The sequence below is a fragment of the Dryobates pubescens genome, chromosome 1 (genome assembly GCF_014839835.1).
Source record: "Dryobates pubescens isolate bDryPub1 chromosome 1, bDryPub1.pri, whole genome shotgun sequence".
Taxonomy (NCBI): Eukaryota; Metazoa; Chordata; class Aves; order Piciformes; family Picidae; genus Dryobates; species Dryobates pubescens.
This window is the reverse complement of record NC_071612.1, coordinates 22,209,933-22,224,187: the sequence shown is the minus strand read 5'-3', so window position 1 is coordinate 22,224,187 and position 14,255 is coordinate 22,209,933. Positions and strand designations below refer to the sequence as shown.

General features: G+C 45.1%; 1 protein-coding gene across 2 annotated transcripts in view; it reads right to left on the bottom strand.

The window, feature by feature from the left end:
- The window catches only part of CHCHD6 (coiled-coil-helix-coiled-coil-helix domain containing 6), a 120,649-nt gene extending 110,606 nt beyond the window's left edge, over positions 1-10,043 (bottom strand). For both annotated transcript variants that reach the window (XM_009896346.2, XM_054162850.1), the window contains exons 1-4: positions 9,870-10,043; positions 8,753-8,885; positions 8,466-8,535; positions 6,226-6,358 (exon numbers count right to left, since the gene is read on the bottom strand). In XM_009896346.2, the coding sequence (XP_009894648.2) occupies positions 6,226-6,358; positions 8,466-8,535; positions 8,753-8,885; positions 9,870-9,959 (426 nt within the window). In that variant the 5' untranslated portion in view covers positions 9,960-10,043. The remainder of the gene's footprint in view (positions 1-6,225; positions 6,359-8,465; positions 8,536-8,752; positions 8,886-9,869) is intronic.
- Between the last annotated feature and the right edge of the window lie 4,212 nt (positions 10,044-14,255).

Below are 14,255 nucleotides of genomic sequence, written 5' to 3'. Positions count from 1 at the left end.
AGGAAGAAGTGACAAGTTTTAAGGATAGAAGCCTGCCCTCAAAACCAGCAGCGTCACCTCACTGATGGCCTCATGCTCAGTTTCAACAAACACCAGCTACTGGACCCCAGCCAGTCACTCCAGCTTGTCACAGTGATAGGAGATTAGGCTGGGTTTCTGTTGTGCCTAATCAAGAGATACTTACCTATCTATGGTTAATCAGCTAGGATGAAGCTGATCCCCAGCTTATTGCAAAGTAAATGAAAGCCTTAACAAACCTAAATGATGCTCAGCACCGTTTCTGAAACCACCTTCAGCATCATCTCAGCTGCAGCTACAGCTGATACTCCACAACAATGGCCAGTTCAAAGGAAAAAAATGTAAGCATGATTGTCTTGAAGCTTCAAAGACTGGAACTGCACCAATTGGATCATCCCACTATCCCTATTTAGCAAAAAACCCCTCAATCCACCACTGCTCCACTCTCCTACCACCACCAAAATTCTCCTCTGTTGTATTAATCTATGAAAGAGCTGTTTCTACTGCTTTCACCAATTTGGAACAACTTTACTTTCACATTCTTTGAAATGGAGAAATAAATGTATTACTTAAAATGTCAGTAGACCACAATCTACACTAAACCAAGGATGAAAGTGTCCAAAGCATGCCACCAGCAAAGCTCCAGAGTACAGAATTCCACATTGACAAGAGGACATCAATATCAAAACCTACTGCCCTGATAAAAGACATTGCCAGTCACACATTCTTCCTTCAGCCCTCCTCTGCTGAATCGACAGGAGATGAAGGCACAGAAGAGCAAAGAGATAATTTCTGGGCAACAAATCATCTGAAAGAATCCACAGCCTATGACTAATTATAATCAGCTACTGGAGCAGCCAGAGACAAACCCTACATCCTTGTATTTCCTCCCACGCTTATATTCTGGACCACGCTAATCACAACAGTGCAATGCTGGAACCACCAGAAAATAAATGTTTGCCATCCAGCAAGCAGGGCATGACCAGGAACACCAGGAAAAGTATGCTGCCCATCCCTGGGCAGCTGGAGAAAAACTTCCCCAGCAATTTAGGAATTCTGTGTCCAGTCTGCTGTGTCACACAGCAACCAACGCCCATCAGTCTTGCCTAAAAAAAGCCAATCGTGGTGCAAAGCCTGTCCTAGCATCACCCCACTTCTGCATTCATTCTTTCAAAGTGGGAAGGAAGACGATGACTTTCGGTCAATCACTGACAAAGCCATTATCCTAAGGGTATTAAATGGGGAGATAAGAACTGCAGGGCTTGGCACAAATCATATTAGTTCAATTCTCAAATCCGGGTAATGCTTCTTTTCAAAGTATTAATTTCATTTATTCTATTTGCTCTCCCTCTGCCCTGATAACACAGGCACACATGGCCCCTAAATGAGATCCTCCTATTTTATAAGTTATAATCCTTCCTTTCTAGAGTAGTAATGAGATGTCTTCGCTTAATCGCGTTTATTCCCCCCCAGCTTCTGCTTTTCTCCATTCCCATTCCACATTGATTTGTCTCAAAGGTTTCAGAGAAAACCATCAGGCAGGGAGTCACTGGCTCCAAGAGGCTCATGATGCATATGCTGCACATGCTGCTCAGCCTTAGGAGATTACAAAAGCAGAAAGGGGAGAAAAAAGAGCAGCTTCGCTCGCAAAGTTTCTTTTGTTGGCAAGAAGAAGAAAAAAAGAAAGCCAAAGGAACCGAGAAGTTGAGAGAAAAGGTTTTGATTAATTGGAAATGAAAAAGGAAAGACTCCTGGTAGAGGAGAAAGGTGAGATTGTTCACAACACAGTGAAGCAGCTGAATAACTTGACTGTGACAACTTTGGAAGTTCCTCATGCTAGGGAGGAAAAAAAAAAGGCAAACTTTAAAAGCTAGCTGTATTAATTCTTGGCTATTTCACATGAGACTCAAGGCATGCTGCAGGCATTAGTTAAACACCTTCAGCCCTGCTGTGAAGCCCTGTACATACAACCCTTGCTGTATTTTAAGCATTAAATTATTCAGAGTCCAGCCAGCACCACAATCCTGCGGTGCTGCACAAACAAACAAAACATTTCATCTCCAACACAAATTGGGGAGCGTTCTGCAGCAGCTTAGCAGACCACTTCCATTTGAGCCAGTCCCCCACGGCTAATCAAAAAGCCATATTCACTCAAAGAGGGAAGCAAATGCTGCAGTTTCTACTTACAGAGCTATTCTGCTTCTTAAACTAAAACTTTAAGGAGTTTTACTCAAAGCTAAGTACCTTGTTCAAAGTTATATAAAATGAAAAAAAAAGGAAAGAAAAGAAAGAGCAAAACAAAAATGTAGAACCCAGGGACTGAGCTCTAAATCCTTCATGTAACCACCAATTCAAGGAAAAAGCAAAACCAAAGCAAAAAATACACAGGCACACAACAAAAACCAACACCCACCAAGCAACCAAAACCTCACAAACAAACAGCAAACAGACAAATCTTAATCTGCATCCTACCTTGTCAATGATGAAGCAACTGGCCCCAGAAGCTGACACAAATTCTATCAAAGGTTAGCTCCAGTCCATGCTCTCTTTAGGAATGTGTGCTATGTAATAAGACTGAAGAAGTGCTTCATAGCAATACTGCCAATAATAGAAGTCAGTGAATGAGAACTATAAAGAGGAGATTAAATGGCAAGCGACGTTCGCAGCACAACCAAAATGAAGCCACTTCAAAATACAGCTATCACCTTTGGATTTATGGGCTACAAGTGGTGAGGTCAAAGGAGAATCTTGCAGCACTACTGGAGACAGCTGTACAAGAGAAGGCTCCTAGTCACCAAGTTACTGATAGGCTAAGGGCACTGGGTAGCTCCAGATCTTTACTGCAAATATGAAAGAAACCAAACCTTTCTAATTGTAAGTGGCATGATTTTCAATCCTTACTACATTACATGCTGCAAGAAGCCAATTATTTGTTATTTCTTTCATTAAGTTTTCCCCACTTTTCTCTGGCTTCCCTAGTAGGTCACAACGATGACAACAACCACCCTGGAAGTTGCTCTCTTATAAATTCAAGCAGATCATTTTGAGTGTGATCTGCACCCAGACAAGGTACACCTAGAGTTACACTACTCTCTTCTACCTGAATCACAGAATCACCAAGGTTGGAAGAGACCTCAAAGATCATCAAGTCCAACCTGTCACCACAGACCTCATGACTAAACCATGGCACCAAGTGCCACATCCAATCCCCTCTTGAACACCTCCAGGGATGGGGACTCCACCACCTCCCTGGGCAGCACATTCCAATGGTGAATGACTCTCTCAGTGAAGAACTTTCTCCTCGCCTCCAGCCTAAACTTCCCCTGGTGCAGCTTGAGACTGTGTCCTCTTCTTCTGGTGCTGGTTGCTTGAGAGAAGAGCCCAACTTCCTCCTGGCTACAACTCCCCTTCAGGTAGTTGTAGAGAGCAGTAAGGTCTCCCCTGAGCTGCCTCTTCTCCAGGGTAAACAATCCCAGCTCCCTCAGCCTCTCCTCGTAGGGCTTGTGCTCGAGGCCTCTCCCCAGCCTCGCTGCCCTTCTCTGGACACATTCAAGAGTCTCAATGTCCTTCTTAAATTGAGGGGCCCAGAACTGGACACAGTACTCAAGGTGTGGCCTTGAATGGTGAAAGAGAGGACTGACACAGAAGAGATCAAGGAGCAGCTAGGAATAAAAAGCAGACGGGTGAGCAAGAAACATTCAAGCCCTACTCCAAATAAAGGGTGAAAACAATAGTGGTAAGACAAAGGACAGATATGAAGTGTGCAGGATTAAGTCAATACAATAAGGTAACCATTCCCAAAATTAAACTGTAGCTGAGATAAAGCATGTCTGACAGGGATCCAAATAATTCACAAGGCTAGCAAAACCAGCTCTCGCTTAGGAAGACATCTAGAAGCCAACAGACAATAGCTTTGACCTCATCTTTGCAAGGAGAGGCTAGACTATTCCATTTTTAAGGATCTTAAATTTATGACTGATCAAGAGATAGTTAAAGAGCAATAAAATTTAACAGTTTCTCATTCTTGCACCACATTCTGGGCTAACATTCTGTGGTCGCTATTCATCTTTTGTCAGTTACACAAGGAGAACCTGATTAGATTTTTGCAGAGCACCAAGTATGTGACATCTGGGTATGCAACACTGCAGGATTTAAAGCTAATTCAGATACCAGAGCAGCTTTTGTATGTTAGCAGGCAGGTCCCAATGCATTTTAGAGGTGTCCTCTTCACCAATATTGCCAGGCTCTGCTAGTCAACTCTTCCCCAGGATTACTCTCCACCGCCCTGCAGGAGGGCAGGGCGCTACTTCCCAGCCAGACCACATCTTTATATTGGACAACGAATCCACTAGCTTCTTCCCTGCCTCTTCACAGAAGTTGGTCAATTGCATTCAGAAAGAGAACCTTCTCTTTCTAGTGGGCAGAGAGTTAATACTGCATCTGCTGACCCAGATGTCCTAGGCAGACAAACTGCAGTCACCTGCCTCAGACATCCCAGTTCTAGAGCGCAGCAATCCTGCAACTTCCCATGGTCAGGGTATAATCTGCCAAGCAGATTATTTCCTACAACACAGCAGCCTTTCACAAGCTGCGTCCAGGAGACCTTCCAATCCGACCACATACAAACATTATCACAGATTCAAAACCCACAGATCCAAAACCACAAATGGACAAATTCACAGGAGACAATTCTATTAAGGACTGTTAACACCAAAGTGAAAACAGAACCTCTTGCTGAAGAAGCTTCTAAGCCCCAGAACAGCAGAAGCTGCAAGGGTGCACAAATGACTACTACTTGTACTGGTCTGCATTTGCTCTGTTCTCCTGCTCTCCATAAGCAGCTGCTACAAATCACTATCAGAGATGGACAAGAGCTAGAAGGACCTTCTGTCTGAAGCACTACAGCCATTCTTATAACAATTTTATTTATTCAGCCCACCAAAATTGTAACCTCAAAATGCTTCACAGCCAAGTCACATGCCTGGGTAAGCCATGCCTATTAGCACTCAACATGCTCAAAGGAGGAGTTTTCATTTAAATCAACTGCATGCAACAGCAAAGTAGGATGGAAGAAACAATGAATACCATCATTACCCAAGATTGTCCCCTTCCTAAACCATCCTTTCACATGTACCAGACAAGGAGAACTACTTTCAGTCATCTCAAAAAAGTTTCAACATCTCAGGCTAAATGCACTGGGAGTTTGATCTCACTGTGGCAAGCACAGTCCCACCTCACTGTCACATCTAAGAACTTATTCCACTGCAGGTCAGGAAGAAGTGGCAGTTCCAGTAAGACTCTGTATTATTTACAGGCAGCACACCATTGCCACAGTAATGTTAGTACTTAGAAGAAATCAACACAAAATAGTATCATGTGATTATTAAGCATCAACTCCAATCTACTGAACTGATAAGAGTCTTTTGCTCTGCATTGTTGACAATACTTCTGCCTCCATTACTGCTCTTCTCAGCACTGGTATGACAATAACCCAAAAGGTTATCTCAACACCACCAAGGTGCCTGAATAACAGCAAGAAGTGTCCAAAACCAAGTCTGCCTACTGGGCAAGAATGGATTGGTCTGGGAGTAGGTGGTGTGTACAAAAGGGGTTTATGCTTCTTGGTCCCTAACAATCAGTCTTAAGCCTTCTTCAAAATCTTAAAATGGTTGACAGTTTTATGACAGTTCTTCTGTTATCATGAAAGACTCAACACAACTCACTATTACTTTTTATTAATTTGGGTATTTGCACAACTATGCTATAGAAAAACCGAGCAAGGTTTCAAGACAGATCAGGTCAGCAGACTCTGGTCCTGTACATATCAAAACACTCATTTCACACACTTCACAGTTTCAGTGTTCTCTCTAGCTCAGACAATGACCCTGTAAACACACCCCACACTGAGTGCTACAGGTAAAGCTGTCCCCAGCACAGTCCTTGCTTATGCTTTTCCTAGCACACTTGGCCTTAGCATCACTGCACATCATGCTGTAAGTGCAGCTCACCAGCTACACCACAAGCCAAATGTCAAGTGATGAACTAGGTTCATAGATTCTGTGATCTATGAATTAGGCAGTGATGAGCGTTTCAGCTTAAATCAAAGTTTGCAAGTTCATCATACAAGCAGCATTTAATAAATCGCCTCAAGCAGAGATATTTTAGTCTGTACTGCCTGGAAACATCCTGAGGGGCTTTGTTACTCACCAGCTGGGCTGCTCTCTGCCTCTCTTCTTTACTGTTGCTCCTCTCCTGCTGAAGGGCAGTGTTCAAGGCCTCACTTTCTCTTTTGGCCAGACGGAGCAACTCCTCTTGGACCAGTGCTTGTTCTTGCTCATACCTGTATGAGCATAGAGAAAAGGTGATCAGCAGACTTCAGGAAACAGGGTCATGGCTTATAGACTACTCCTGCCTAGAGCCAAAACACAAATCCATAATCTATTTGACTAAGTCTGCTCACAGCCCCACCATTATCAGCAGGAATCCAAAAGTCCAACAAACTTATCACACGACCTACCACTTCAAAGAGGTAGAGCTCTGGCAACAGCAGGTTTAGTGCCCTATAAGCTTATACCTCAGTTATATTTAGTTCTAAGTATTTAATTGTCACTTGAAGCCAGTGAAAATAGAAAGTAGTCAGCCAGAAAAATAGATACTGCTTTGGAAAAGATCAAGGGACATACACTAAAGGAGTTAACCTAGCTGACAATGCTGCTCTTCTGCTATAAAAGGGAAAGAAAATAACATCAAATGCATGCAACAACAGCACCAAGAGAAGCAGCCTGGTCACATCCATGGTCTGGACACCTAAGTATCAGACTGCCATAAAGGAAACTATGCAATAGAAGCCTTGAAAATTCTATATGCAAGCAAAGAGAGATCAACATGAAGTAAATAATAAATTAGGTTAGACAGGACTTTTGAATGTTGTCTATTCCAGTCTCCTGCTCAAAACAGAACTGACTTCAAGGTTAGATCATGTCACTCAAGGCCTCCTCCAATCAATCTCTAACAATTTCCAGTGGTGGAGAATCTAACATTGCTTCAGTCCAACCTGTTCCAGTGCTTCACTGCACTCACTGACTGTCTGGGGACACACAGAACACACAATGCTTGCTGTGATCTGTGTCCCTTGCCTCTTGTCCTTTCAGTGTGTGCCTCTGAGAACAGTCTGACACTGTCTCTATTGTACCATTTTAGGAAGCTGAAAACAACAGCTATATCCCCTTCTTTGCCAGGCTAAGCCAATGCAGCTCCCTCATCCTCTCTTCTCCCACACCTATAATTCCTGAGTGGCAATGTTCCTCTCCAGCACAGCAAACACTCCTTTAAGAATTTGGTGTCATCCACGAACCTTCTTAGGCTTCTGTCCACTCACAGTTGTGCCGCACTCATAGAAGCTTCTTCTCCCTTTCTTGTCTTCCCTGCCTACCATTCCATGGCATTTCTGTACACCTCTCCTTTCCCAGGTCAGGTATTTGGGATGCAGTTCAGTAGCTCAGCACTTAATACTGCCAGTAATTTTGTCCCACAGTCCCCAAGAAAAGGCACCAGCTATCCAGAGGTTTTCTTGGTTGCATCTCTGACTTTTGTAAGGAGAGTGTGATGGATGCAACAGGGTTTTAACAGGCTTGGTCAATCAGCTGCAATCCCCAAAAAACACCATGCACAGAGAGACTGATTTTCACTGTTACCCAGACAATAAGCATGGTAAAAACCACCAGAGAAGCAACAGAAATAATAGAAAGCTACTGAGCTACACAGAACTGAAGTTCTCACTGCCCTGCAGTACCGACAACTAGGAGGAGACTGCTGTAATTCTGAGAGAAGAGGACACTTTTCTTCTGCAATTTCCCCTCCTCACCCTTACCCCCAACCTTTATAGGTGGTTTTGTCTTAACAAATGTAAATACTGTTGGATAAAAAATTCATAGCATTTTAGTGCTGACAGACTTTATGCCAAGTCTATGAAAAAGAAGGAATGGAATCAGATACCTAAGAAGGACCTGATTAGTTTAGGTATGAAATAAATTAAGCCCACTACCACATCTGAGATTCCAAAAGCCATCCCTCCCAGGATGCATCAAACACCTGGACTCCTTCATTTGTCCCAGAAAAAGCAACTATACTCAAGTTTATGCTCTACTGGTCTTGCAGTGCACAGATAAGTTTTCTGTCATCCTTTCTGTTTCTCCACACACCACTCCCACAGCTCCCCTCACTGCTGCTTTTGGCTAAGAGACAGGCTCCTCCAAAACAATGTGTTCCATGGCCTTTAACTGAAAAAAGTTTCAAAAGGGATGCCCAGGCATTAAAACATACAACCACTGTGCTTGGACTGAGGTAAAAAATATATGTGTGTGTATATATATATAAGCCAAAAAGGGCTTATAATATATAAGCCAAAAGAGGCTTATATATTGTATTTCTCAAGAATTTCACCTTACCTCCTGTACAGTTCCTGCTCTGCAGCAGAAGACTTCTGACCAGAGTCACTTGCCGTTGGTGGCTGGACTCCTAGAAAGAAAAACACAGGCCTGTAGTACAAAACATCATCTATCACATCATAAATTATTTGAGGAGAAATTAATATATAAGAATATATACATTCTAACATTCATATGTAAGAAATCTCCTATCTTGAAAAATAGAGGGCTGCTCTGTAACACCCAGTGGCATCACTACTGACAAGCATGTCAAAACAGCCCAAGGACGTGATAGGGACTGACAGTACCTATAGGAGATCTGGGTCTCCCTTCTGCAGCTGGTGAAGATGGAGCTGTGCCACTGGATGAATGGGACGACCTCTGGTTGTCCCTTTTACTTTGAGAAGACTCTTTCATTCGGTTCACTACATCTTCAGTGAGCTGAAACAGACATAATACAGGAAAGAAATTAACCAAGTCAATTCTTCATCTATTCTACTACGAAAGCTACCCATTTGTCAGTTTCCATCCTACTGCAATATAATACCAGTTGCCTTATTTTAATGTTATTTAACTTTTGTCAAGTTATTGGTCAAAATTAGATGAAAAATAAGAAACCACAGCAAAAAAAAAAAAAAAAACAAACAATCTGCAAGCTCATATCAGAGAAATCGAAGAAGAAAATCAGACACATAAGGATGAAGAAGCAATAGCAATGAAAATGATGATAGTAATTTTAAAAACCCACAACAAAACACTAATGAAAAGTAGGGAGAAGGGTTCTGATGGGGTGAGAAAACCTTCCTTAATGGCAACACCACCACTCTCCAGGGCTTGTTTTCATAACACATACACGTATGTCCAAACAAAGTTCAAGAAGCACTTTCCCACTGCCTCTTCAAGAAACACCCTAATCCTCGCTAATCCTCATAGTCTTTTATCTACCTGAATGTTCAAGCAGCAGTGCTTTGCCAAGGCTCTTGGTACCATTAATATGGGCAGAGATGTCTCCTCTGGGATGTCCTCAGAGCCAGGCAGTGACATCAAACTACTTGCACAAGGCAGGGGCGAGATGGGGTCATTAAGCATAAAGGAGGGAAAGAGGGTTGAGAGTAGAGTTGGGTAGGGGAGATAAATGCTCGTGTGTCACCACTTAAGAAAAGTCTCGCTCAGGCACTCAGCTTGCTTTCCCACCAATCTCCAATCATTCCATGGCCTCTCCAAGCCCCTACTCCTTCAGCCTTCCAGTTTTTCCTCCCCTTCTCCTGACTGGTTTTCTCCACTTACCCCTCCCACCCCTGTACCACATTCCCTGCCCTCCCCTGTCGCTCCAGCACAGCATTCTTCAGCCCAGATGCTCGCCCTCCAACCCCGTCCCCGCAGCCACCCTGCCTCCATCACCCGGCCCCAGCACGGCCGCCTCACCCTGATGCCGTGCAGCACGCGGACTTGATCCCGCTCATCCAGCCCGAAGGAGACGTGCCTGCCGCCCTGGCTGCTCTCGCTGGCCCCCATGCCGGCGGGACGGGCACTGCGGACACCTATTCCCACCGCGCCCCCCACTCACACCGGGCTGCCGCCTGCCAAGAGCGTCTCTGCCCTTCCACCGCCTCCCAACATACCCGCGCCCCATTGGCCGTCGGCCCCAGCACGGCCAATAGCGCGGCGCTGTGCTGCAGGCCGGCGCGGTGCAAGCTGGGAGCTGTAGTCTGCCGGCGGCGGTTGCGATGCGCGGGTGGCCTGTCCGGCTCTGCGGAAAGAAGCTCTCCGCGGCGGGTAACCACTTCGGCCTCACCTTGCAGCCGACCCGTGGCGGAACCAGAGTCTCCGAGCTCCCTGGGCTTCCTTCTCTCCTGCCCGCCCTCCACACTTGCGTTTTGGATGTAGGATCAAACCAGCCCCTAACCTTCCACTGCCGTACATCCAGCTCGCAGGCTTTCGTTACCGGATCAAAGTTATGGAAGAACACCGAACCGCAGATAACCATGCAGAAAAATGTCAGGAAGGCACGAATCTTATCTCCTAACACCAAGACTAAAAGACCACCCAGATGCTGCCCGTCGGGGAGGATTCACGGGCTGACAAGTCTCTGAAGTTGTCCACAGCAATTCCCCCTCGGCAGCATCGAGGCAACGCAGCTGAGCAAGGGCACCCCCCTCACCCCACTAGCAGTGCAGGAGAAATGCACTCGGCATTTCTCTCCAGAGTCCTCGAGGGAGCTCACCGCCGGAACCTGTCAGCTCACATTTCTGTGGGGATTACAAACAAAATTACCGACTAGTCAATTTCACAGCAGCTGCTCTGCTCCCTTCAGCCACCGTGCTCCAGAAAGAGCTACTGGCAGCGCGGTTACCTGCCAAGAGTCACATGCATAGCTCATGCACAGGTCAAGCTATTGCAGATAGTCACTGTCACCAGGCACAACCAATTCCCAGCCTAAATCAAGGGAATAAGAAAGACAATGTAAAATACAAGCAGCTGGACTGAGAAATGGCAACTTTGAAGGACCTTTATCAAACAAACTTTCTGCATTCCCAAAAATAAGAGGCCACATGATGACCTATTTGTGACTAGACCGTTAATGAAGCTTTGGTATCAACACAGCACTTAGTAGCACATTGCAGCAGTTAAGTGCTTATTCTTCACTTCAATTAATGTAAGTAACCCCAGCTTTGACTCAGCACTGGGGCTCTGGCCAGCTTTAAGAGAGTATCTAGTGCTCTCTGCCCCCCAAGACAGCAAGGTGTCTCTTCTCTAGCACATTCCTGGAAGCAGAAAACAATTTGTTACTTGTGTTAATCCCTTGTACACAGAGGATTTGGCCTATTGCTGGAGTTCTTAAGACTGCCTCATGGTACCACCAGCTGTTTGTACTGCAGTACAAAGATACTGCACACACCCAGCGCAAGAGCGAAGGTCTGGCTAAAGTCAAACCATGTCATCTCCCAGAACACTCTCATCAGCCTCTTTATTTCTGATCTGCCACCTGCTCATTTCATTTGATGGCACACAGATTTGTACTGAAAAAGCCTAGGGACAGTCATTCCTTACTTGCTTCCTCTGTCCTCTCAAGGTTTCACAGATCTGCACAACTGCTCTTCCAGGCTGATGAGTTCTCAAGCATGTAATTACTCTTCCAGAAGTCTTCCCATAAATTTCATTATTCCCATCCTTTTTCAGGTGCACCTCCAGCCAGGTGGCAAGCATCACCTGCGAAGATCCATGAGAGAGCAGGCACACAAAACTGCATGACACCTACAGCCACACCTTTCTGTGATCTCCAAGAGCCTAAAGACCCCCAACAGGGCCCACTATCTGCAGCACAGCAATGTGGAAGCAGCCATGATAAATGCAGAGCAGCTGTACACAGCAACTTCTCTGCCTATGCAGAAGCAGAGAACACCCTTAAAGTTAACTCCAGCAGTAGCATCACCTGCGGCAATCCCCACTGCTCTACAGGGAGCCTGGAAGGAGCTCCAAAAGGTTTTATTGCGCAAGAGCAAGACCAAATCCCAAGGAAAAGACAAAGCTCAGTTCACTTCCCCAGCATGTACACCCTGAGCAGAGAACCTGATGGGTTCTGCCAGCGCACTCAAGTGTTACCTCAGCAGCTACCATGTCATCTTGCAGCACAAAATCAGTCCTGACTCTGGGTTAATTTCAAAGCCCAGAGAAAGGTGTAAATTGGAATCAGTTCCAACTTCTACATTTCCCAAGCAACAGAGAAAGATATCCTACAGCAAAGACCCCCAAAACACCCAGGAACAGCAAAGTCAAAGGCTTCACAGTCAGTCATTTAGACCTGGAGACCACTCTCTGCACAATCATCTGCTGCCCTAGTAATAGCCTTCCAAGAAGGAAAAATCCACCTCCAACAAAAGGACATCAAGTTCTTTTATTATCTCATAGATTTAGAAACTGAAAGTTATTTTCATTTCTCCGTAAGATGGATCATTTCAGAAAGCAAGCATGACCATTTATGCCAAACTTACTTTTATTTATTTAACAAACAAAAATACACATTTTTTTTTCTATATTTTCTCTCTTTTTGCTCCTCTTTCCCTCCCCTCTGCACAGAATACTCCTGCTTGAGGTCCATTTTGAATATGGCATTATATATACATACAAATACAACAGGAGGAAGATCAGTCCATGATCTAGCACAGAAGCTCCTCAGCAGCAGAACATGGGACACTCCAGAAATACTGGAGTCCTGCCAGCAAAGGACAGGATGGACATGTTGACCACCTGCACGGGTGATTCTTCAGCACTGAATTCAGCCAACAAAAAGGCAAATTCATAACCTGCTCTTCACATCAAGGAGGGCAGGGAAGTCCACTCAGTCAGGGTGTTGAGAGCCACCAAATACTCCTTTGGATGGCAAAGCAGTTGCTCCTCTGTTTCTCAACTGCTTCAAGACCTTCTTATCTCAGCGCTGTCCAAGGCTCACCAGCTTCAGGGAAGCTTTGCAGGTTTCCCCACGCTTTCTACCGGCAGCTCAGATCAGTCGTAAGCAGCATTAGGAGCAGCAGCAGGGCAGTTCTGGCACCCTCATCCATCCTTTTCAGAGTACACAAGCATGCATGGCTCAGGCCAATGCAAATGACAGGAGCAGCACAGAACACTGCTGATGTGGCAGGGTTAGGCTGGCCACTTGCTTGTCCAGCCCTTACACAGACATTGCACAGAGGGGAAGAGTGAAAGGCTGTTGACCTACACGAGACAAGTCAGCTCTCACACAAAAGGAAGCCTTTTTTCCTCAAAAGTACTTTTTTTTTTGTCTTTTTAAAAGGGGGAGGTGTTTGTTTTCAAGGTGCCAGTGCTACTTAGAGGCCTGTGGAGCAAAGTCCACAGGCAGAACAGAGAGGCTGCATTGCTCATTAACAGAAAGAGATAAGCAAAGGGCCTGCATAGTTTTGGCAACCAATATGAACTTCGTGTTCTTACCCTGGTAACCAATGCTTTCCCCCACCTGCTCCTGATCCAAACACACAATTCCACACTGCACCCTGCATGACAAGTTCTCAGAAAGTGACTTCAGTATTCTTCAGGACAAGCAGTGAGTTGGGACAAGATTTACACAGTCCCCAGACATTTCAAATTCTCTTTCCACCACACCTAATGGGAAGTTGCTATTGCTTATAGCAGATCACCTCCTACCTGGAGGACTCAGGTAGGAAAGCACCCCCCAAAGCTTGAGGAATACACCTCTTCATCCTTGGAGAGCACAGTATGTCCCAGAAACCAGCCTGATGCAGCTTTCAGCTGAACAGTCCCTGGACTGGAACATGAGGTCTTGAAACTGCATACAAGACAGCTCAGACAACAGTAGTCCCTTTTCCAGCATGGAAGAGGTTAATAAGAAGTTCCAGATGGTCTTTAAATGAACCACATTCCACATGCACATAAGCATATCAAGACATGAAACCCATTCAAACCAGCACTAGTCCAGGGATCTGAACATAAGAGAAGGGACACTGTCAAAGAAACACATCCATCTCCCACTTGCCTGCCAACTTAAAACACCAGCCAGCTTGATCCTAGCACATCTGTGGTATTTGAGTTCCTGACAGCTTAGCTTCTGCTCTGCCTCAAGCACCTGAACATCTCTGGAGCCTTCATCTGCAGAGTCAGTTTCCTCTATCACAGCACTCTCCAAGACCCTGCCAGAGCCATGAAGCAGGATGCAGACAGAAAATGCACCCACCCCATTGCTTTTCTTGAAGCTCAGCCTTGATTCAGTGTTGTTACTTAGATTTTCCTGCGAGTTCAGATGCACAGCAGTACAACCTCCACTGAGTACAACCTCTA